Source organism: Berghia stephanieae, unplaced genomic scaffold (assembly GCF_034508935.2).
Source record: "Berghia stephanieae isolate SIO BIC M18660-M18661 unplaced genomic scaffold, UCSD_Bste_1.3 scaffold146, whole genome shotgun sequence".
Classification (NCBI taxonomy): domain Eukaryota; kingdom Metazoa; phylum Mollusca; class Gastropoda; order Nudibranchia; family Aeolidiidae; genus Berghia; species Berghia stephanieae.
In genome coordinates this window covers 7,348-30,059 of record NW_027622468.1, presented here as the reverse complement: position 1 = coordinate 30,059, position 22,712 = coordinate 7,348, and the positions used below count along the sequence as shown (strand labels likewise).

At 33.6% G+C, this 22,712-nt stretch overlaps 1 protein-coding gene across 1 annotated transcript; it reads left to right on the top strand.

Annotated features, from left to right (window-relative positions):
* Window positions 1-259: 259 nt before the first annotated feature.
* Window positions 260-1,938, top strand: LOC144961115 (uncharacterized). Its single transcript, XM_078894424.1, has 2 exons — window positions 260-498; window positions 1,559-1,938. The coding sequence occupies exons 1-2, from the start codon at window positions 410-412 to the stop codon at window positions 1,743-1,745; spliced, it is 276 nt and encodes a 91-aa protein (XP_078750550.1). The 5' UTR covers window positions 260-409; the 3' UTR covers window positions 1,746-1,938.
* Window positions 1,939-22,712: the final 20,774 nt, after the last annotated feature.

Below are 22,712 nucleotides of genomic sequence, written 5' to 3'. Positions count from 1 at the left end.
CGTACAATGTAAAAAATACTGTTTGTTTGGGTTTTAGCAACGGTGACACGCTTTTATAAGATCTAAGCAAGCTGTATATCGAATGAAAGATCGGACTCTAATAAAATCGATTCGTAATCGATTATATCTGGTTCATAAATGAACTTTTCAATTAGGTTTCACATAATGAGCCATAAAAAGCCATTCATTTACTTTTGCCTCGTTGTGTTGTGTAAAGGTCAAAGGTACCTAACAACGCGCATGCGTAGTGGTGTAAGATTCGTGAAATGTCTCGTCTGCCCATGCGCAAACACCACCAACATTTCCTTTCCGCTGTTAACAAACTAGTCAGTCTTGGTTCTTTCTTTGAAAGCAATGACACGATTGGAAACGATTTCATACAATTTGTCTAGGCTTATCATCTACAAAAATGCCATCAAAGCGATTTGTTTATGGAAAAAAGAAAAGAGGCAGCAAACCCAGAGGGAAGGCTGCTCTACAGCCGGAACAGAACGAACAGTAAGTAAATATTAGATAAATTTATTTTCTTGTTTTTGTCTGAAAATCTAGAGATCATCTTCGACATTGAACAAGAAAACCACCATGTGTTGTTGATTAGATGTCATAGTCTTAGTGAAATTATATTTTTCTACTTATTCTTTCATCTAGTTTATCGAAATGCAGTTGATTAAATTTAGAAATAGTAAGACTAAACTAGCCAACTGTTGATGTTTGCAGGGTGCATTTTTAGTCTAGATTTCGATGTTGTGTTGTCTTCATAGCCCAAAGCCCTGGTATCAAATGTCTGTATCAAATAAGGTATGCAGGCTAAAGTTTACCTAAGGCTTAGTTATTAATTGTAGAATGCATACCTTTATACCTCTGTGTAGAGCTTTCAGACTTGGTGTGTAGTCTCTTTCGCTCTCATCTATTGTTAATTTTGCAAGTTTTTGTAACTATACTTGTGGTACCAGGACGTTACTTATCTCTAACTCTGCTTTGAATTTGTTCAAATTATTTGCTGATGCTACTGTCTCGGGTAGTTTATTCCAGTTATTAACAATCCTCGCTGAAAAGAAATTACGCGGCTCCTTGGTACTAAAACGTTCTTTTCTCAGTTTCTTGTTGATTCCTTGTGTCTGCTTATTCTCGCTTGATTTCAGTAAACATGTTTCTACCCTGTCTGTTTTGTATGCCTGGATTATATCTCCTTCCTTCTCCTGTAATCTAATCATACTATCCTGTTTTCCTCTTTCTTATCCAGTTTCTTTTTTTATCGTTCTTCACCGATAGGACTAGATTCTCAGTTTTCCACTTACAATAATATGATCAAGCATCAGCCGGTACCATTTGATTCATAAACAAGAACCGTACCTCTGATCCACTCGTCCCCAGCCTTATTCTTTTCATAATTAAATCCTATCTAATCTTTTAGATTTTTATCACCTAAGGTTCTGCATCATGTAAACATTGGACCTGATTTTATAGTTAAGTCTCCAAATGATACAAAGGCTCAGAAAATTTCATTCTGTAATCAGGAATATGCTTCAACTATTAACACGATTGATTTTATTTTCAGGGAACTGGCGCAGGAATGTGAACTTGAGTCGGCTGAGATGGAGTGCGGTCCCAGTGAAAAAGCACCCGAAGCAGAAAGTGACAATGATCTTTCGACTGGAGGCGATGCTGCCAACACTTCGACACTGAGACAAAGCGCGGTCATTATTCATCGATTTGTGAAAAATTTCATCTACTGTAGATGGTGACTATGAAATAATTCACTCCTCTTTCTTGCACTCACTTCTCTCATTTCTATCATGTCCTGTATGTCACCTGGGTGACCTAACATACACCGCGTCGGATCGCCAAGGCCTCGCAACCAAGTTCGACGTCGATTGTTCCACTTGCATGAAGACCATCTGGTCCCAGTGTTCTTCTCCTGTCTACGCCACGCGCAAATACGACATCAACCCTCGAACCGCCATTGCTTGTAGGGAAACGGGTATTTTCTCATGCCAACATTTCTTCTTTTTGTGGACTCATGGCTCTTCCAAAACCGCTTCACCATAAAAGTTATCAGGATGTTTCCACAGAAATACACACGCCACTGTTGAAGCAGCTGAACGGGTCATGTTACAGGCAGCAGATGTAGTAAAAGCTAGGAGCAACGATACATCCGAGGGAGTTCCTGTGACAACTGTATCATTTGATGGACCTGGCAAAAGCGGGGACATTCATCCCATTATGGAGTTGGAGTCGCCATTGATTTCGGCACAGGACTCGTTCTGGATGCGCAGGTCATTTCAAACTTCTGTCTGGCTTGTGAACGGGCCCGAAACGTGAGTCGGAGGGATATGGTGCTTGGTATGCTAGACACCGGCGGCAATGCCAGAAAAACTTTGATGGTTCTTCAAATACGATGGAGGCCGAAGCTGCTGGTATTGTTTTTAGCAGATCTATTCGTAAACGGATTTTTTTTAAGGTATCATTTTTCATGATTGGTCTCAAACTTTATGTATGTGCAATTTGAACACTGTGTGGCCAATAATAAGCGATCTAAAAATTTCAGGAGCATGTCCCCTTAAAACGCAAAACCAAATTTTAAGAATACCGCCATTTTGAAAACATAAAAATCTCTCAAAATCATTCAGCGACTTAAGAGCCACAAAGTCGTCTCTCTATACTACAATAATATCTAAACATATAATGGGAATCATAGAAAAACTCCAATTTCAAAATCATGTTGACCTTCTCGAGGAAATTGCAACTGTAAGACAAGAATTCGAAAAAAAAAACTCCACCAAATCTTGAGCTTTTGTATAGCGCAATATCCACTAAACGCGCTTTACAAAAACTGCTTTTCTAGAAAAAAAACCCGATTTAGAAACCATATTGCCTTGGCTTATTTGACGTTTGCCTACTCATTTAAAAAAATGAGTACTTGGATGTTAACAGCTTTGCCTCTGTCAGAAAAAAATAGCTTGTACTATCGCGTAACAGCCGTCATGTCTTATTCTACTTGTTACGTGTTGCTGTTGATCAGGGTGCCTTAGTGAAACGCTTTGATGACGATTAGTAGATATTGCGCAAAATAAAAGTTCAATTTTTTTAACCTTTTTTTTTCATTCAGACATATCTTTTTATTGTTTTTCAGTGTTCTTGTGTGTTAAGTAAAAGGATCTCTGGTTTGACATCACTTTCTTTTTTTCGAAGGTCCTGGGTTAGAGCATTGCTCGGCGCAAACGAGATCCTGGGAAGGGACAATTTTCGGGCACCTCTCCCCCTACTCGTGATATCCTTAGAGGGGATTCTTGCGGAATTGAATTGATATTTTTAAAGCTCAGTTTGTAGAAGGACTGGCTTAACATGCAAAAAAAAGTAAAGTAAAGAGAAGGATTAATGGAATAGAAGATAAAAATCTACTTATATATAAACAACCATACATCCAGACATAGACAAACATCATATCACACACAGAGAACACAAAAACCCACAATGCCACAATCACAACATTCCATGCGAGCAATTGTTGCAGTATTCCATTGCTGGGCTTATAGGCTGTTTCTGGTTTGGATTGCGGATTATGTTTGAAAAAACCTTGTTTGTAAACCCGCCTTTGATGGCAAAACGTATTAATTGCGTTGCAAAAAAGTAGAAAAAATGTTTAAATGCATTTACATATTTCTTTTTCGCAACAGGAACCAAGCAACTACAATACAAAAATAATGTGAAAACTTCATTGAAAAGTATGACTGTTTCACATGAAAATAAAAAAAAGCATTGTGGCGTCTTGCACAAAAGCGGCCCAAAGAGGAAGATTTAGAAAATTTTTTTAAAGAAATAGGTCGATGTGGGTTAGTTTATCCTTTATATAATATAGTGTTTTGTGTGTACTGTTATAATTTAATTCAACAATTGCTGTCGTCAATTCTATGCTTCTGATAAATATCTTATGCAATGGATTGATTTGTTTCAATTGATATAAATATTGTTGATGACCATGTGAACTGTAAAAAAATTTTCTTCAGAATTGTTAACTATGAGGACAAAAAGTGTGACAAGCGGATGGCAGTTGCTTTTTTGGTTTTGTCTAAATGCATTTTATGACGCTCTTTTCAGGCGGCAAATTAGTTAGCGTATTTGTTCATATTCGTGGACGTACCCGGGTATCCCCCTTAAAACGCCGATCTTGAAATTCGAGAATTCAAAGGTTTGATACACAAACCATGATCATATAATCTTAAAATAATGTTTTCTGCCTCCTTTCCAAAACCCACATTTTGTTCTGGTCGGTTGGCCACAACGTTATGGGGTTTTTTGGGTTGGCAAAGAGTTTAGGCAGTTTGTTGCTTGACTTCTTGAATTAAATTCCTGACAAATTTTAATTCGTTTAATTAATATAAGTTACATATAAAATTTTCCCTTTGTTTTATGGAAACAATACAAGAAATGTGGTTAAGTATTATTTTTATAATTGAATCGAAAAAGTTTAATTGATTAATTATATCAATATTGTTTATTATATAATAAGAGTTTAAAGACAATTTCTTAATGATTCTTACAAACATTTCTCTCATCAAAATTTAATAAATAAGGAATTACCTTTTTTCAGGATAGCACAAAAACCCAACCTCAAGATCCCTGCCAAGATAACAAAAACTTAAAGGGCCTTCTGATCTACTGATGCATGGAAAATTTATGTGTCCTCTCTCCCCACTATGATCGGAAGGGATGTATCTTTGCTGTGGCCTTATCACTAGATGGAAAAAGGAATGGCAACTTTGTTTTGGGGCCTCTATCCCCCCCTTGATGGAAGGGATGTCATCTTTTGCCTGTCCTCTATCCCACAATGATGGAAGGGAAGCCATCTTTGTTGGTCCTCTCTCCCACAATGATGGAAGGTAATGCCATCTTTGTGTATCCTATATCCCACTATGATGGAGGGAAGCCCTAATTTTTTTTTCTTTTATCCCCCTAGATTGGTGGGTATATATTTAGTTTTCCCAATCCCACTATTGGATGGGAAGTATCTTTTGTGTCCTTTATCCCATATGCTGGTGGGAAAAATTATTTTGTGTGTCCCTTCCCCCCAAAAAGGACCAAAGATAAACGTTTAGTTGAGCGGTATCCCCCTTCCGACAAACCGCGACCCCGGTACGGTGAGGGGAATCACCGAGAGGAATTTACCCCAAAGGGGAAATTTCCCTTTCAAATTTAAAGTGTTTTGTTTTTTTTGTCTGTAAATACCTATTGAATGAGTTGAAATACAAATTGGTTTAAAAGTTTATTTTTTACTTTTATTTTTTGTTTTTTTCCAAGTATTAGATTTTCAATATTTTTATAATTTTAAAGGGGAAAAAATTACTAAAAAATTTTGGGTGTACTTTTTAAAAAAAAGAGAAAAAAAAACGTTTTTAGGATTTTGAAATTTTTGTATTTAAAGACAAGATTAAATACTTTACTCAAAAAACGATTTGTCCAAAAAAAATATATCCCCACGATCATCCCAAATCGTCGTGAATTTGGGGGGTATTTAAGTTGCGTTGATGACAAAAAAGCTTTTTCCCCAAACATTTTTAATTTGGGGTGGGGCTTTTTTTTTCCCAAATTTTTCTTTTTTTGGTGCAGTTCTTGCCCCGTTCTCCAAGAAAACCCGCCCAAAATTATTTTGAGTGAGTGTTTGCAGTGGTACTCAAAGAGGGTTGTTTTGGATTATTTTTTTGGAAAATTTTTTTTGTGTATCCATATTTCACTTTGAAATATTGAATTGTGTCTGTTTGATTGGTTTTGTGTGTGAAAAAAAGTTTGCAAAAAGATATGGCCTTGTTAAAATTGTCGAAAAATTTTTCCAAAAAGGGCATGCGTCGTCAATATGAGTGGGTTGTGGGTGAGTTTTTTTTTTGTTGGAAATTTTTAAAGTGTGATTTTCCTTTTTGGGCCTTTTTCTTTGAAAAAATTTGTGGCATTTGGTTCCCCCAAAGAATGACCTGCTTTGGTAAGCTGTGGTGTAATGCGGTGGGGGTTAAAATATTTCCCCCAAATTCAGGGGAAAATAGGACCCCCCCTGGGGTAAAAGGGGTCGGCATAGTTTTTTAAAGGCCCCTCCTCTGCGTTTTTGAGTTTGTTGTTTTTTTCTAACTCTGTCGCTATTGTCCTGCAAAACAAGGACCCCCGGAAAATTTTTTTTTTTTAAACCTGTATCTTAGATTTTCCCCTTCCCCAAAAAGGGCCAAGGTTTTTACTAGTTTCCCAAAAAATTTTTAAAAAGGGGCGGGCTGTGTAGCAATGCGTCTATCAAGAGAGTGGGCGGGTCTTCAAAACAGTTTGGGTGCTTGGAAACTACCCCCTAAAGTAGTGAAAATATGGGGGGTTTGGGGTTGGCCCCTTTTGGAAAATTTCCCTTATAGGGGGGGTTTTAAAAAGGTTGTGATGTTGGCTGTTTGCTTCTTTCCCTTTGTGGGGTGTATGAAAAGTTGTAATCCCTTTTAAAAATTTTAAAAATTTTGTTGTTAAAAATTTTATGTTGTGTTATTTTTGGTTATATTTTCTAGGCACAAACAAAAGATCCCCCGGGGGAAAAGTGCCTGGGGCCCCCAAAATTTTCCCAAATATATCTTTCAGAGGAAATTTTTTTCCCCCATTTTAAAAAAATTTTTTTTGTTTTTTCCTCCCCCAAAATAGCCCCTGAGCTGTTTAACGTCTTCTTTAATTTCACCAAAAAAAAATTTTCAATTTTTTGTGTGTGTTCCGTTAAATCCCCATTGCTATTACCCAAATTTTTTTTCTGAAAAATTTGGGCTTTTTGATTTGCTATCTGTAATGTCATTTCATTAAATTTTTTCCCCCTGGTCCCCCTCCAAGTTTAAGAAAAAATTTTATTTTCTGGTATCGTGTTATCATGCCTGAAAAAGAAAACCCTTTGCTCTATCCTTTTAACGGGTTTTTTCCCCCAAAAAATTGAAAAAACGCTTTTTCGTTTTTAAACGGTAAAACCAACACCCTCAAAAGGTGAGGGGGAAAAAACCTTTGGGCCTGAAAACCAAAACTCCCCCCAGGGGCCTCCTTATGTAAGATCTTTTCTTTATTAATTTTGGTTTCTGTTTTGTCGCCCCCCCGTTGTATTATTTGTTTTTCTTCTTTTTATTGGTATTGAGCTTAATTTTGATCAATTTGTACGTCGGATTTATGTGTATAAAACCCCCCCATGTCTGATGTGTGCTTACGTTTAAATTTTTTTTGGTTGCTAGCTTTTGATGGGAAAAGCCCCTCTGTTTTACTATTTGTGTAGAAGAAAGGGCTGGGCCCCCAGTTTTTAAAAAAACTACACCTTCAATTTTTTTTTGGGGTAGAGTTTTTTTCATTTTTAAAAATTTTTTTAAATTGGTGTAGCCCCAAAAGGGGGGGAGATGGAAAAAAATTTTGGGCTGTGATCTGTGTTGATGTACAAAACGACTGAGATGAAAATAGGAGTGTTTTTAAAACCCCTTTATGTTCCCCTTTTGGGGGTTTTAGGTGCGCACTAAACTCGTAAAAACTATTTAAAACCCTTTTTTGTTTTGTTTTCCCGTTTCCCCCGAGTTGTAAGGGGCGATGTGGGGAAAAGGGGTTTGTCCCCCCGTTGGGGGTTTTTTGGGGGGTTTAAAATTTTGATGTTTTTTGTTTGAAAGAAACTGGTATAAAAAATTTTCTGCAAAATTTTCCAAAAGGAAAAACCCTTTTTGTAATTATGTTTTTTTCACACGAACAAGGGATACAATTATTTTAAGCACCCCCCATCCCCCCTTTGGGTTTTTCGAAATTTTTTTCAAAAACCCTTTAAGGTCCCCGAATTTCCCCTTTTCCCCTTTTAAAAATTTTTCCCCCTGGGGCCTTTTTTAAAAACTTTTTACCCAAAAATATTTGATTTTTGTTCCTTTTTTGTCCAATTCCGTGTATCCAAAAAAACTAAAGGAATGTCTTTTTGAATTTTTTTTAACATTTTTTTGGGTTTTTTTGGGGGCCCCCGTTTCTCTTTCTTTTTTTAAAAAATTTTTTTACCACTTTTTCCCCCAAAAAGAATTCCTGCTTGGTTATGACTTGCAATTTTTTGTGGTCAATCCCCGTAAGAAAAAAATTTTAAAAATTTGGGGCTTTTATCGATGTAAGCAATGAAAATTAAATTTAAAAAGGGAAAAAAATGCTTTTTTTAAAAAACTGTATCACTTTTTTTTGTCCTTGCATACAAAAAAGTCGTACATAAAAATAGGGAACAAAATAAAAAATTTTTACTTAAAATAAAATTTTGGGGATAGAAAGGGGAGAAAAGGGGAAAATTTCCCCAACTTATTTTGGGAAAAAATTTTGGGAAATTGGATTTTTTTTACACGAAAAACTAAGTCTAAAACCCCTTTGCATTTGGGGGCTAAGTTGGGGGCCCCCAAAACCCTTAAATGTCATTTAAAATTAATAAAATTGGGCCCAACATAAAAAAAATTTTCCCCCAATTTTTTAAAAAAATTAAAAAAAATTATCATTGAAAAAAAAAGGGGAAAAAAAAAATTTTTAAAATTTAAAAAAAAAAAACCCCCTTTTTTAAATATTACGTTTCCCATAACAAGGAAACGGGAAAAAAAATTTTTATTACCTGCCCTTCTGGGGAAAAAAATAATCTTTACAAAAAAAAAGGGGGAAAACCAAAAAGAGTAAATGAAACTTACCCTAAATTTTAAAAGTAAATTTTTTTTCCCTTGTGAATCACCCCAAATTTTAAAAAAAAATTTAAAAGGGGAAACGTTTTTTTATAACCCAAAAAGGTAAATTAAAAGAAATTTTAAATTTTAAAAAAGTTAAAAAAAAAAAAGGGGGTGAATTTGAACCCACTTTTTGGGGGAAAAATTAAGTGGGGGAAAAGGTAGAAAAAAAATTTTTGGGGGGAAAAAAGGGAAAAAAAAAGGGGGGTCTGCAAAAAACCCCCTTTTTTTTTTTGGGGGGTTAATTGAAATCGTAAAAATAGGGGGGATGGGTTAATTGGACCGGAAATAGTCCTTTCCCCTTCCCCCCAAAGGGGCCCACGTAAAATTTTTCGTTCGGGGATTTGATATCTTTTTGGACCGGGGGTTTGACCCACCCCCTTTTTGTCGGAGGGGGTTTTTACGTCAAAAATTCGAAAACGGGGGGGAAACTAAGTGGTCTTTTTTAATTTTTACCCCCAGTATAGACCCCGGGGGAAACCCCCATCTTTGTGGGTCCACCCCCAAATTTTTTTTTGGGAAAGGGGAAAAATGTCTTTTTTCTGTGTCCTCTACCCCCCCTATGAGGAGGGAATTTTCATTTTTTCCCTTTTGTTTTTTTTCCCCCCTTTTGGGGGAAAAGGGGAATTTCTTTTCCCGGGGGTTTTTTCCTATCCCCTATGATTTTTTGGGAAAAAGGGTCTTTCTTCCCTGTTGTCCTCCCCCCGGGGGAAAAATTTTGGATGAGAATGTCTTTTTTTGTTTTTTTCCCAAAAATCCCACTTGAGGGAAAGGGGAAAATTGTCTTCTTTGGTAAGGAGATTTTTTAAAAAACTCTTCCGTCAGGGAAAAGAAAAGGGGGCCTTTTCAACATTTTTTTCTTCTGTCCCCCCGATTTAGTTTTTTTTCCCCTTCCCAGGGAGTATATCCAATAAGGGGGTTTTTCACCCACCATTTGACCTTTTTTTTTTAAAAAAACCCTTCCCTTTTTCCTCTTTATTTTTTTTGTGCACTCCTTTTATATAAAAAAAAAAAACCCCATTTAAAAAAAAAAAAGTCCTTTAATATATTTTAAAACCAAAAGTTCCATTTCTTCTCCTCATCATTCCCCCTGACCTTCTTTGTTTCCTCACTTTTAAAAATCTTTTAAAACTTTTTTAAGGGATTAAAAATTTTTTTTCAAAAATTTAAAAAAGGGAAATTTGGGCTTTTTCCCCGGGGTTCTTTTAAACCCATTGCTTGAAAGACAACTTTTTTTTAAAATTTTTGCAACCCCCCCCAAACGTTAACACCCAAATTCCCCCCCCAAGGTTTTTTAAAAGGGAATTTTATAGATTTTATTTTTAAAAAATTTTTCCCCCCTTTTTGGAAATTTTTTAGGGGGTTATTTTTTTTTGTTCCCCCAAAAAAAATCTATGACCCCTTTTTTTTTGGGAAAAATTTAAAAAATTTTCCCCTGGTTTAAAATTTAAAAAAAAAAGAAATGAAAAATCCCCTTTATTCCCCCCTCTTTGCTAAAATATATTAGATTTTGGGTTTACCAATTGTTGCTTTCCGTTGAAGAAATCATGTGATTAGTTTAAAAAAAGGGAAAACCCAAAAGAATTTTCCCCTTTAACTGGGAAATTTAAAAAAAAAATTGGGGAACGTTTCCCCGAATAATTTCACAATTTTTTTTCTTAAATACATGTTGAGCGGGGAAATTTTTGATTAGCCATCTGAAAGATTTTTTTAGGGGGGTACAAAAATTTTTTTATTTTAAAATTGGGTTTTTTTTTTCAGCCCCCGGGGGCGAATAATATAAAAACGATAAAATTTTTAAAATTTTTTTTATTTTAAATTTCCCCAAAAGAGCCAAGGCCCCCAAAAAGGGGCCCGCCTGAAAAACCCGGGGGTTAAAAAAAAATTTTTTTTTAAATTTTTAAAATTTTGGGCGGGGTTTTATTGGGTTTTTAAAGTTTGGGGAATAAAATTGGGGTAATCTAAAAAAAGAAAATTTAAAAAAAGAAAAATTTAAAAAATTTTCTTTTTTTTCAACAGAATAAAAATAAAAAAATTTAAAAAAAAAAATTTGAATGTTTTTTTGGGGTTGTCCCCTTAAAAAAAAAGGGGCAAACCCCCTAAACCCTTTTTTAAAAAACTTTTTAGGAATAAAATGTGATGTTTTAGCCCCCCGTGTTTTAGAAATTTTGGGCTAATGGGGAAAAAAAGTCACAATTTACTTTTAAAACGAAATTTGGGGAGTTTATTAAATATCTGTTTTTAAATTTTTATAGACTTTTAAAAAAATTTTCGTGTTGCCTGTGCCTTGGGGGGTCTTTTTTTCAAAAGCCAAAACGGCATGCGGGGAAAAACGGGGGGAAATTTTTTTTTTTTAAAAAGGGGGTTTCCCCCAATTTTGTTTTGACCCTTCTTCCCCAAACTTTTTTGGGAAATGAAACCCCCTTTTTATTTGCCTTTCCAGCGTGGTTTCCGGGCCCCAAAAAAAAGGAAAGGGGTTAAAAATTTGGGGGTTTTATCCCCATTTTACATTGTCACAAGAAAAAAACCCTTTTTTATTGAATATTCCCCAATGTGCCATCAAAAAAAAATGTTTTCAGCTGTTATTCTTTTTAAAACAAATATGATATTACCCCCATCTCACAAAAGTTGTGATTTTGCCCCCAATTAAAAATTTTTTTCCCTTTAAAAATTTTTCTAACTTTTTATTTTCAGGGTTGTATCCCCCCAAAAAAAAAAAAAAAAAAAATTTTTTTGGACGCCCCCCAAGTTTAAAAAAAAGGGTTGCAAAAAATTTGTTTTTTTTTTACTATTAAAAAAAAAAAAAAAATTTTTAAATTTCAAACAAAGCATTTTTGGGGGGTTTTAAGGGCCCCGGAAAATGTTACGGTAGGGTTTAAAACATTTTTTAATTACCATGGTTTTTTTATTTATTAGTGTTTTTTTTGGATTTTTTGGGTTTTTTTTTGTGACCATTGGTGTTTTGGGGGTTAAAAATTGAAACAGGTGACACTTAAGTTTGAATTTTTTCTAATTTTTTTTGGGGTTTCATTTTTTTTAAAAATTGGGGAAAATTTCATTGATTAAATTTTAACGGCCCCTTATATTACTTTGTGTTCAGTTACTATTCTTGTTTTTTTTGGGGGGGAAAAATTTCCCCTTTCCCCTTCCCCCGATTTGACCAAAGTAATAGAAAAAATAAAAATTTTTAAAATTTCTAAGTATATTCCCCCAATTTAAAAGGGGTTTTTTTTTTTCAAAGGGGATATTTTTAAAAAATTTTAATTTTAGAGTAGGTTAATGTCCCTTTTTTGTCTAAAAATAAGGGCATATTAGGGGAGGGAAAGTGTTTTTTTGGGGTGTTGCTTGTGAAAAAGTAAGGGGGTTCCCCCGGTCTTATGTCAAAGTCACTTTCCCCGATGCTCTATTTTTCCCTGTTTTTTTCCCCCCCAATTTTTTTAAATCTTTGGTTTCTAAAAAATTATTTTTCATCCCAATTTAACTGTGGGTTTTTCCCCCGGGGGTTTAAAAAAAAAATTTTTTGATATTTTGGGGGGGAAAATTTTAAAAATTTGGAAAACCCCTTTGGGGCATAAGTTTTTTGGGGGGTTTTGGTTTAATTTTTCCAAAAATTTTACCAATGTACCCAAAAAAGATATCCCCTTTGGGGAAAATTTTTTCCCCCCAAAATTTTTTCCCCAAAAATTTTGAAAAATTGTGGTAAAAAACTTATCCCCAAAATTGTTTTTTTTTTTTAAAAAAACATAATTTTTATAAAATTTTAAAAAAATTTGGGTTAAAAGGGTTTCTTGAAACCCAAAAAAACACCAAAATGCAAATTTTTCCCCAAATTTTTTGGGTTTTAAAACTTTTTACTTATTTCTTGTTTTTGTGTCTTTTAGTCTAAAAATTGCAAAATTTTTAAAATTTTTTGGGTATTTAAAAAAAAATCATTTGGGTTTTTTTGAGTTTTTTTTTCTCATTTTGGTGTCACCGGCCCCCAGGTTCCCAGCAACCAAAAAGGTTTTTTTTTGCCCCCCCCCCATATTATGTTTTCTTTTGGGAAATTTTAAATTTTTCTAAGGGGCCCCCCTTTTTTTTCATGGAATACGGTTTTTTTTTTATAAAAAATGAAACATAAAATTTGGGCTATTTTTTTCACTTTTTTTGGAAAAAAAAAAATTGGCCCCCCTTTTTACCTTGGTCAAATGAATTGATATTTTTTGGTAAGAGGGGCCTTTTGACAGGAGGGCCCCGGGAAAAAAAGAAAAAATTTTAAACACTTTATTGATAAGAAAAAACCCCCCCATTAAAATTGGGCCCCGAAATTTAACTTTTTTTATTCCCCCCCTTGGGGCCCTTTCCCACTCAAAAAAAAAAAAAAAATTTTTAATTAAAAAATTCGTTGTTTAAAAAAACTTTTAAGGGGCCTTTTTTTAACCCCTTTTGATAAGGGGCAACAGGGTTGGAGAAAACAGGGGTTTTTTATTGGGATTGGCAAAAATTTTTGTGATAAAGTGTGTTAAAAAATTTGGGAAAAATACAAAATGTGAGGGGGGGTTTTGAAAAATTAAAAAAGCAAAAAAAAAAGGCCCAAAAAGATGTGTTTTTTATTTTTGAAAATGTTTTTTTTCCCCTTTCAATTTTTGTGGGGGTTTTTAAAAGTTTTTTAAAAACAAAAAATTTGTCTTTTTTAAAAAGGGACCCCTCATTGTTTTTTTAAAAAAAAAAGGCCCCTATTCTTTGTTTTTGGAAAAGAGGGGGGTTCCCGGTGGTTTTTTTGCCCGAAAAAAACATGGCCCCCTTTTCATTTTTTTTTTTTAAAAAATTTTTTTGGGGGCCCCGGGTTTTTAAAAAAAACCATTTTTTTTTGTCTGAGAAAAATATTTTGCCCGACTCCCTGTGTTTCCCCAAAAGGGTTTTAAAATTTTGAAATTTTAAAAAATTTCTCTTTTCTTTGTTTATTAAGAAAAAAGAAAATATTAATTTATCATTTTTTCCTTTTTTTTTACTCTAGACAAAAGGTCTATTTTGGGGAAAAAATCGATAAAATTTTCCCTCACCCAAATTTTGCGTCATCCAGACTTCGGGAAGTTTTTTTAGTCATTTTGGGGAATTAAAGGGAAAAAAAAAAAAAAAGACAATAAAAAACTATAAAAGGGTCCAAATGGGGGGACTTTTTTTTACTTTTTAAAAAGGCTATCCTCAATTTTAAATGAGTCTTGGACGGGCCCCCCACACCTTTTTCAACCCAAAAAACGGGGCCCCGTTCAACTTAAAAAATTTAGAATAGAGTTCAGAAAAACAAGGGGGAAAAAATTAAAATTTTTATTAAAAAAAAACGATTCCCTTTTTTAAAAGAAGAAAAAATGTATTGTCTATTTTTCCCCTTTTTAAAAAAAAAAGTGTTCGGGGGGTACTATCCAAAAATACCCCAATTCACATGAAAAAATTTTATTCGGGGCATGATAAATTTGGGGGGAAATAAGGGGGGGTTTTGGGCCCAGGCATGAAAAAGAGAGGAAAAAGTTGTTGCTGAAAATTTTTAAAATTTGTTTTTGGGAAAAGAATAAAAAAATTAAATTTTTGGGGTTGGGTTTTTCTCTTGTAGTATTAATTTTTTTTTTCACCCCAAAAAGTAATACTTATAAGTTTTTTTTTTTGTTTTACATCCTGTAATATTCTAAAAAATTTTTTTTATTCGGGGTTTTTAAAAAATTTTATAAAAAATTTAAAATTTAAAGTATGAAAAACCCACAAAAATTTTGGGAAAAAGGGAAAATATAAATTTGAGATATGACATGGGTTTTTTTAAAAAAAAATGTAATAAAATTAAATTTGGGGGGTCATAATATGTTGCAACCCCAGTCAGAGAGAGAGAGAGAAAAGTGAAGAGGGGGGAGAGATGAGAGGGGGAGAAGGAAAGAGAGGAGGGAGGGGGGAAAAGGGGGAAAGGGGGTTTTGGAAAAAATTGGGGTTTTTAGTTTGGGAAAAAAATTTTTTAAAGAAAATTTTAAAATTTAAGGGAAAAAATTTTAAAAAACCCCAGTTTTAAAAAAATTTTTTTAAAATTTGGGTCACTTTCCCCCCTCCGGGGGTTTTAATTATTTTTTTTCTTTTTTTTTTTGTTTAGGGGGAAAAAAGGAAAATATATTTTTGTTATTTGAAAAATTTTAAAAGGGGTATGACCCAAAAAATATTGTTTTTTTAAAAAAAAAAATGTATGACCCCGGGAAAATTTTTTTGATTTTAAAAAATAAAAGGGGTTTTTATTGAAATTATTGATTTAAAAAAAAAAATTATTGATTTTTAAAATATTATTTGAATTTTTAAAAATTATATGAGTAAAAATTTTTTTATTTGAAAATTTTTTTTAAATTTTTCCCCTTTTAAAATTTTTTTCTGATTTTTTTTCCCCCCAGGGGGTTCAATGGTATCATTTTTTTTCTTTTTTTTTTTTCATTTTGACCTTTTTGGGGTTTCATGACAGGTTGCCCCTTTTTCCCTTTAAAATTTTTTTTTTTTGGGGGGAATTTTTGTTGGGGCCCGGGGGGTTTTTCCCCTTCGTTTTTTTTTCTGGGGAAGGGGGGCCCACCCCCTTTCCCCCCCCCCTTCCCCTTTCCCCCCCTTGTTTTTCCCCTCCCCCCACCCCCTTTCCCCCCCCCCCCTCCCCTTCCCCTCCCCCTCACCTCCCCTCCTTCCCCCCTCCCCTTCCTTTCCAATACTTTTTTTTACTACAAAAAAATACTACTACTATATATTTCTACTATTCTACTACTAAAATACTACTACTACTAATCAAAATATTTTCTAACTACTTACTTATACTACTATAACTTATTACTATTTCTATTTTTCCCCACACTTTTTCTACTATACTACTACTATTTTCAAAATACTACTAATTACACTACAAAATTTAGTACTCTACTATTTCTATACAAAATACTACTACTACAATTTTCTATACAAAATACTACTACTACTACTACTCCCCCAAAAATTTTCCCCCTATACTTTACTACTACAAATTTTCTATTATATTTTTATATACAAAACTTTTAAAATAATACAAAATACTACTACACGACAAAAAACAACAACATAAAAAATATTTTTAAAACAAATTTCTACTTACTACTACTACTATACTATATTTAAAATATTTTTTTATACTACTACAACTAAAAAATACTATTTTCATACTACTATTTTTTATTTTTCAAAAACTATACTATTTTTTTACTACTACAAAAAAATACTACTACGATACTACTACTATTTTTAAAAAAAAACTACTAACTACAAAAAAATTACTACTTTTTTTTCCCCACTCCAAACTACTAATATACTCAAAAATTTTTAAATACCTACTTTTTTACTCAAAATACTATCTACTACTACTACTACAAAATTTTTCTACTATACTTTCTGTTTAAAAAAAATATTTTAAAATATACTATACTACTTACTCCCCATTTTTTAATTTTCTACTTATTTTTTACTACTATTTTAAAAAAACACAACAACAAAAAATACAAATTTCTATATCGACTTATAAAAAATTTAAAATAAAGGGAAAAATGCCACAAAAAAAAAAAATTTTAGCCCAAAAAATTTTAACAATAAAAGGGAAATTTTTGGGTGGAAAAAAAGCGACTTTTGGGGTTTTTAAATTTTGGGGAAAAGGGGAAAAAAAGCGATTTGGAGTTGAAAGTTATGAATGGGAAATTAAACCCCCCACAAATGTTTGTTCAAATTTTTGGATCCATTTTCCATATTAAAAAAATGATTTTTTTTCAAAAAAAACTTTTTAAAAAATTTAAAAAATTAAAAAACAGAATTTTAAAAAAAAAAGGGTTTTTTTTTAGTGTTTGTTATTGAAGGGGCCCCTTTAAAATTGGGGGTCAAAAACGAACAATAAAAATTTTAAAAAAAACTTAAAAAATTTAATAGAAAAATTTTAAATTTTTTGGGGAAACAAAAAAATAAATGAATAAATAAAAAATTTTTAATTATTTAAATTTAAATTTTAAATAATTGAAAAAAACAATTTTTTAAAAAAAATTCCCCCAAAAAAAGGGGTTTTTTCTTCCCCGAGGGGGAAAAAAAACCCCCGGGGTTTTTGGGGGGCCCCAAAAAAAAAATTTTAATTTTAGTCCCCAAAAAGATTGAAAACTTACGCATTTTTTTTTCCCCAAAAATTTTTTTCCCACCTACTTTGAAGTTCGAATAAATGTATTATTTCAGGGGACTTGGAAAATTTTTAAATTTGATTATTTTTAAGGGTTTTAATAAGTTTCAGGTTCAAGAAAAGGAAAACCCGGGGCCCTTGACCCCCCGCAGAGTTTTTTTTTTAATGAAAAAAAAACCTTCTTTAAAAAACCCCTTTTTGAAAAAACCCGGGGTTTTTCCCGATTACTTATTTGGGAAAAAGCAGTCGTTTAAAACCCCAAGGGGCCCCCCCTTTAAAAGTTTTTTCAATCCCCAATTTTTTAAAATTTTTGGCCCCCGTTCCCCCCAGGCCCCGTGACCCCTTTGGGGGAAAATTTTACTTTGTGATAGACAATCCTTAGGGTAACTTGGCCCCCTTTTTTTTTTTCCCCCCCTTCACACAAAAAAAGTCCCCTTTAAAAAAAAAACGAGCCCCCCGGAAAGCCCGTTTTGGGGTTTTTTACACTTTAAAAAAGGCAGTTCATCGTAAAGTAGAATAAAAGAAAAATTAATCAAAAAATTTTAAATCTAAAAAACACTATCTTTTTCCCCTATTGTAAATTACTCAAGCCACAACTTTCTAGTTTCGACGTTCCCTGTCGTCTAACAACCCCAAGGTAAGATAAAAAATTTAAACCTGAAAAGTCTTTTCCCCAAATATTAAAAAAAAACTCCGTCTTTTATTTATTATTTATATATAAAATTTTTTTATATAATATTATTTATATTTTGGTAAACGTTAGTTTCGTTCATTTCCCCAAATAAACTGTACCCCAAAAAAAAAAATTAAAATGAATTTGTTCTTTTTCCCCAAAATTTTCCAAAGGGTTTTTTGAATCAAAAAAAAGAAAATTTTTAGTATCAAAAAATGACCGATTTTTAAACCCTTTAAAAGATAAAAACCTTTAAGGGGGTGTATGAAGGATCAAGTTGCGGGTTGTAATGAAGATCGCTTATGAAGCTTTAAAAAATTTAAAATGGGGTAAAGCGGGGGGCTTGCTTCCCCCTTCCCTGTTATCCCTTTCCATTGTTGGGGTAATAAAAGGAAAACCCCAAAAGGGGCGAAGGAAATGGGATACAGGGGCCTCCGGGGGCCCCGGGGTTGGATGACAAAGGTCTTGGGATTGGTTCGCGACAAAAGGGGCAGATAAAAAAGGAAAGATCAGGGGAATTTTGAAGAAATAAAAATTTTGCTTTTGGGGAAGTATAATTGACAAGGATGGGAAAGGGAAAACAGAGGTAAAAACACGAATAGAAAAGGCCCCCGGTCTTTTCACATTTTTTGAAAAGAGTTTGGGGGAAAATAAAAAAAATTTTTTCCTTTGAAAAGCTAAGCCCCTTTAACTCAATTTTTGAATCCCCTACTGTATGATGTGAAATTTTAAAGAAAAAAAGGTTGTATAAGGGGGTAAAAAATTTTCGTAAACAGGGGCATGCGTAATACCCCGAAAAAAAGGGGATAGAATAAAAAATTTTTGAATTGGAAAAAAAAAAATAAACCGTGGGGGGAGGGAAACGGAAAAAAGGGGCGATGGGGGGGGGTTTGGGCCCCAAACGTTAAAAAAAGGGGCCCACAAAAACAAAGAAAGTAGGGGGGAGGGAAAACCTCGGCAAAAAGATCAAGGGGAAGGCCCCCGAGGAACATGGAGGGGAATTAAAGAAGCTATATACAGGGGAAGTGGTAAGACTGGAAATGAGATTAAAAGAGAGCCCCAGGAAAGGGGGAAGGTGGAAATTGTTTTGTCTGGGGGCCTTTACCTGACCCAGGGTGAAAAAGGCAATGATGATGATGATATGATGTATCTCGCCATTTTAATTAGATGGCTTGTTTGCAATTTGTCCTCAGAGCCTTGGGCCCCATGGAGCCGATTTCCCGATTTTTTTATAGGCGAAACAGACAATAAAATTGTTGCTTTTTTGATAGGTGCTTACTCATCAAAAGCATTGTTGAGTTTTAAAGAGGGTAAGGTCAGAAAAAAAACATCTTGACTGCCCCTGTATATATATTGGGCCTTTTGCGTCTAAAGCGGGTGCACTACCAACTGAGCTGTGGGTTTTAGTCCGTTTATTAGATGAAAAGAAACATGGGGGTGTTCTTTTAGCTGAGGACCTACAAAGGTCGGGTCGCGTTTCGGTGTGTTTGTTGCTGTTCAGAAACGTGAGCACAAATTTAAAAATAGTTAAATTAAAAAAAAATTAAACATGCTAACCCGAACATACTTGTAATAAAAACGTAAAAAATCAGTACCATTCCAATCCATCCTTATTGGTATTATATATATATAATATATATAAAATTATATATATATTTATATTATATGTGTGTGTGGTGTGTGTGTGTGTGGTGGTGTTTGTGTGTAGTGTCTGGGGCCCTTATTCTCATGAGGTACAACATTTTTCCCGTAATCGGGGGATTGCTAGCAACAACGCAAGCCCACGCACACACACCAAACATAAAACAACATCTTCTACTGAGACGTTGACAGATTGTCAAAAAGGTTGATAAGGTCAATACTGTGTGACAACACGCACGCAGCACACACACTTTTACACACACACAAACCACAACACACACACGCAAAATACAACTCAAAAACGGTTTTTAAGGAAAAGAAACGATTTTTTATAACACGCATCATCACTAAATATCCATCATAACGAGGAAGACTCAGAGATACCGACAAAAAGTTCGAATTCGACATAGTAAACTACAGTGATGAGCATGAGACGCAAAGCTCCGCTTTACTGGGCTATTCTTAAGCACGGACGCAGAACGCCTCCTGCGTCGAACGTTTATTGCATGAAGAGATCGACAACTTACCAGCAGGCACTCTACTACATGGGCTGGTTATATGCCATTGTCGAAATTGTGACTCGAGCAAGGAACAGACGTGCTTTGTCCCAATATGTGAATTCCCTGTGACCGTGACACTTTTATGCTGATGTAGCCATTTTAGTGCCGTACTACTGTACAATGCAGCTCATACATTACATTTATATAAATTATATAAACAAAAATAATGAATTAATACTGCTCGACTTTTTGAGAAAACAAGCGACTTATAAAATATTTCAACTGTAAATATGATCAACTTCTACCTTAATGCACTGAGCATTCCCTCTGTTCAGGAAGTTCATTTCAAGTTCATTGTATTGACATTACAATGGATTACGCCGACTGAAGACGTGTAAGACACAGAAACGAATCGTCTCGGCCACAAAAAAATGTGAGTGAAAATTTGCATTCTATATTAGCTCTAACCATCATTATCGAGCACTTTCGTACCTACGAGTACCCACCAACACTCATATATATATATATATATATATTATTATATAATATATATATATATATTATATATAATAAATATACATATATATATATACATTATATATATATATATTATATTATATATATATATATATATATATATATATATATATATATCTTGAGATGCTCCATCTTGCGTAACGTCGATGTACAAACGTATACGCATACACGAGCACCCCTCCCCCACCCACACACACAAACATAGCCACACACACAAACATAAACACAACAGGTTTTTAAAATGAAAACATGTACACATCCGATGACGTCTGTGATGACCCAAATAAACATGTACACATCCGATGACGTCTGTGATGACCCAAATAAACAATGTACACATCCGATGACGTGGACCTTCTGATCCAAAAGCGAATGTCATACCACATAACGCACAAAAACGTATTTAATTAACGTATGATTGTTTTAAAACCGTTGTGTATCTCATTCTATTAAATCAAATTAAAATCTTCTCCAATATATTCTTTTGGTGTGTTTTCCCTTTAAAGAAGTTAAGTCTGGACAAAATAAAAATAATCTATTTTTGCCAACGTTAAATAAGAAATCTTAACGAATTCAGTGATTTAAAGATTTAAGATACCCGCCTTGGTAGCATTTGTCACAACACACCGTTCGACTAGATGATCTGCCGTCTCAGGTTCTTGCCCACAGAGGGTACATGTTGCACAGGTAACTTACTAATACATATATATATATATTTTATATTTATATATATATATATTATATATTAATATATATATGCATATATAGTTATTTATATTATATATTATATTTATATATTTTTTATATATATATATATATATCCATGTATCAGTCTATTTATCTATCTATCTATCTATCTATCTATTTTATCTATCTATCTATCAATCTATCTCTCTCTCTATATATATCTATCTATCTATCTATCTATCTAACTATCAATTTATCTATATATCTATCTATCTATCTATCTATCTATCCATCTATCTATATATTTATCTATTTATCTATATCTCTCTTTGCTTGCTAAGTTTTAATATTGTGAGTCCTGAGACATCATTCCAACCTGTTTTTTTTCTTTTACATGCACTGTTTAATTTGTCCTTTTGTCTTATGACAATTCATGTGTCTTGTGTGATCTAACATCAACCAGTATCGAATTTCAGTATTGGTACTTATGGTGGCAAAAGTGTTGAAATTGATGACAACAGTGATAATATTGGTTTTTGAATATGGCAACAGTGTTGATATTGGTATTGATGACAGTAACAGTATTGATGTTGATATTGATGGTAGCAACAGTGTTGATAGTGGTTTTGATTATGGCAAGCGTTAATATCCGTTTCGATGGAAATAAAATAAAAGATATAGATAATAATAAATAGAACAGTATTGCTACTGGTTTTGAGTATTTAATTCAGGGGTAACCATAGATAGTAGTGTCGGTGCCCTTAAACGAACCATAAAAGATGCAATATAATTGATTGATACTTACGCCCTGTTAGTCACACATGGAGAGGAGAAAAAACAACAAAGATTAGACCTTCGAGTAAAAAAAAGTAGTAGCACTAGTAGTAGCTACTGGAGTCGGCTTTTGAATAGAGGAATCATATCCTACTCAAAACACAACAAAAAGAGCCCAATTCAAATTATGGCAGGAGGTGGTGTGACTGCATTGCAAACATATCATAAAAAAACACACCGTTACATAATATAACATAATATAACAAAACACAACATGATGATAATCATTCATATAGCGCCACTTTCCAAATTGATGAAATGATCGTTGGAACTTAGAATGGATCTGGCACTCCACATAATCATTAACACACATAGACACACACATAGACACACATACACATACATATTCACATACACACATAAAAATACACAATAAATATATTTTCTCTTTTTTTACATGTTATTGTGAGATTTTGACATAATATTGAAACAGTGGGATGGGCCGATAAAATATATTTACATAATATATTGACACTAGGGCGTTCCGTGATACACCGAGGAAAAACAAGTTGTTTTTAATGTGTGTGTGTGTGTGTGTGTGTTTGTGTTTGTGTTTGTGTTTTCTTTTAATTGCCCAGTTCAAATTCAAACAAATCAAATCAACCAACGCCCAAACATTTTTATCCTTAATCTTTCTTAAAAGATGTTTGGACGGTATTGGGGGTAATCTTAGTTTATCAACATAGTGGAATCATGATATTGGAGTTGTCTTTTAGAGTGTTCACTACATGCGGATTCCAATATATCATTTAGCCCAAAGTTGTCTTTATAAAAATGTCTGGACAAAATAAAAATAATCTATTTTGCCACTGTTAAATAAGAAATCTTAACGAATTCAGTGGTTAAAGATTGAAGATACCCGCCTGGTAGCATCGTCACAACACACCGTTCGACTAGATGATCTGCCGTCTCAGGTTCTTGCCCACAGCGGGTACATGTTGCACAGGTAACTTACTAAT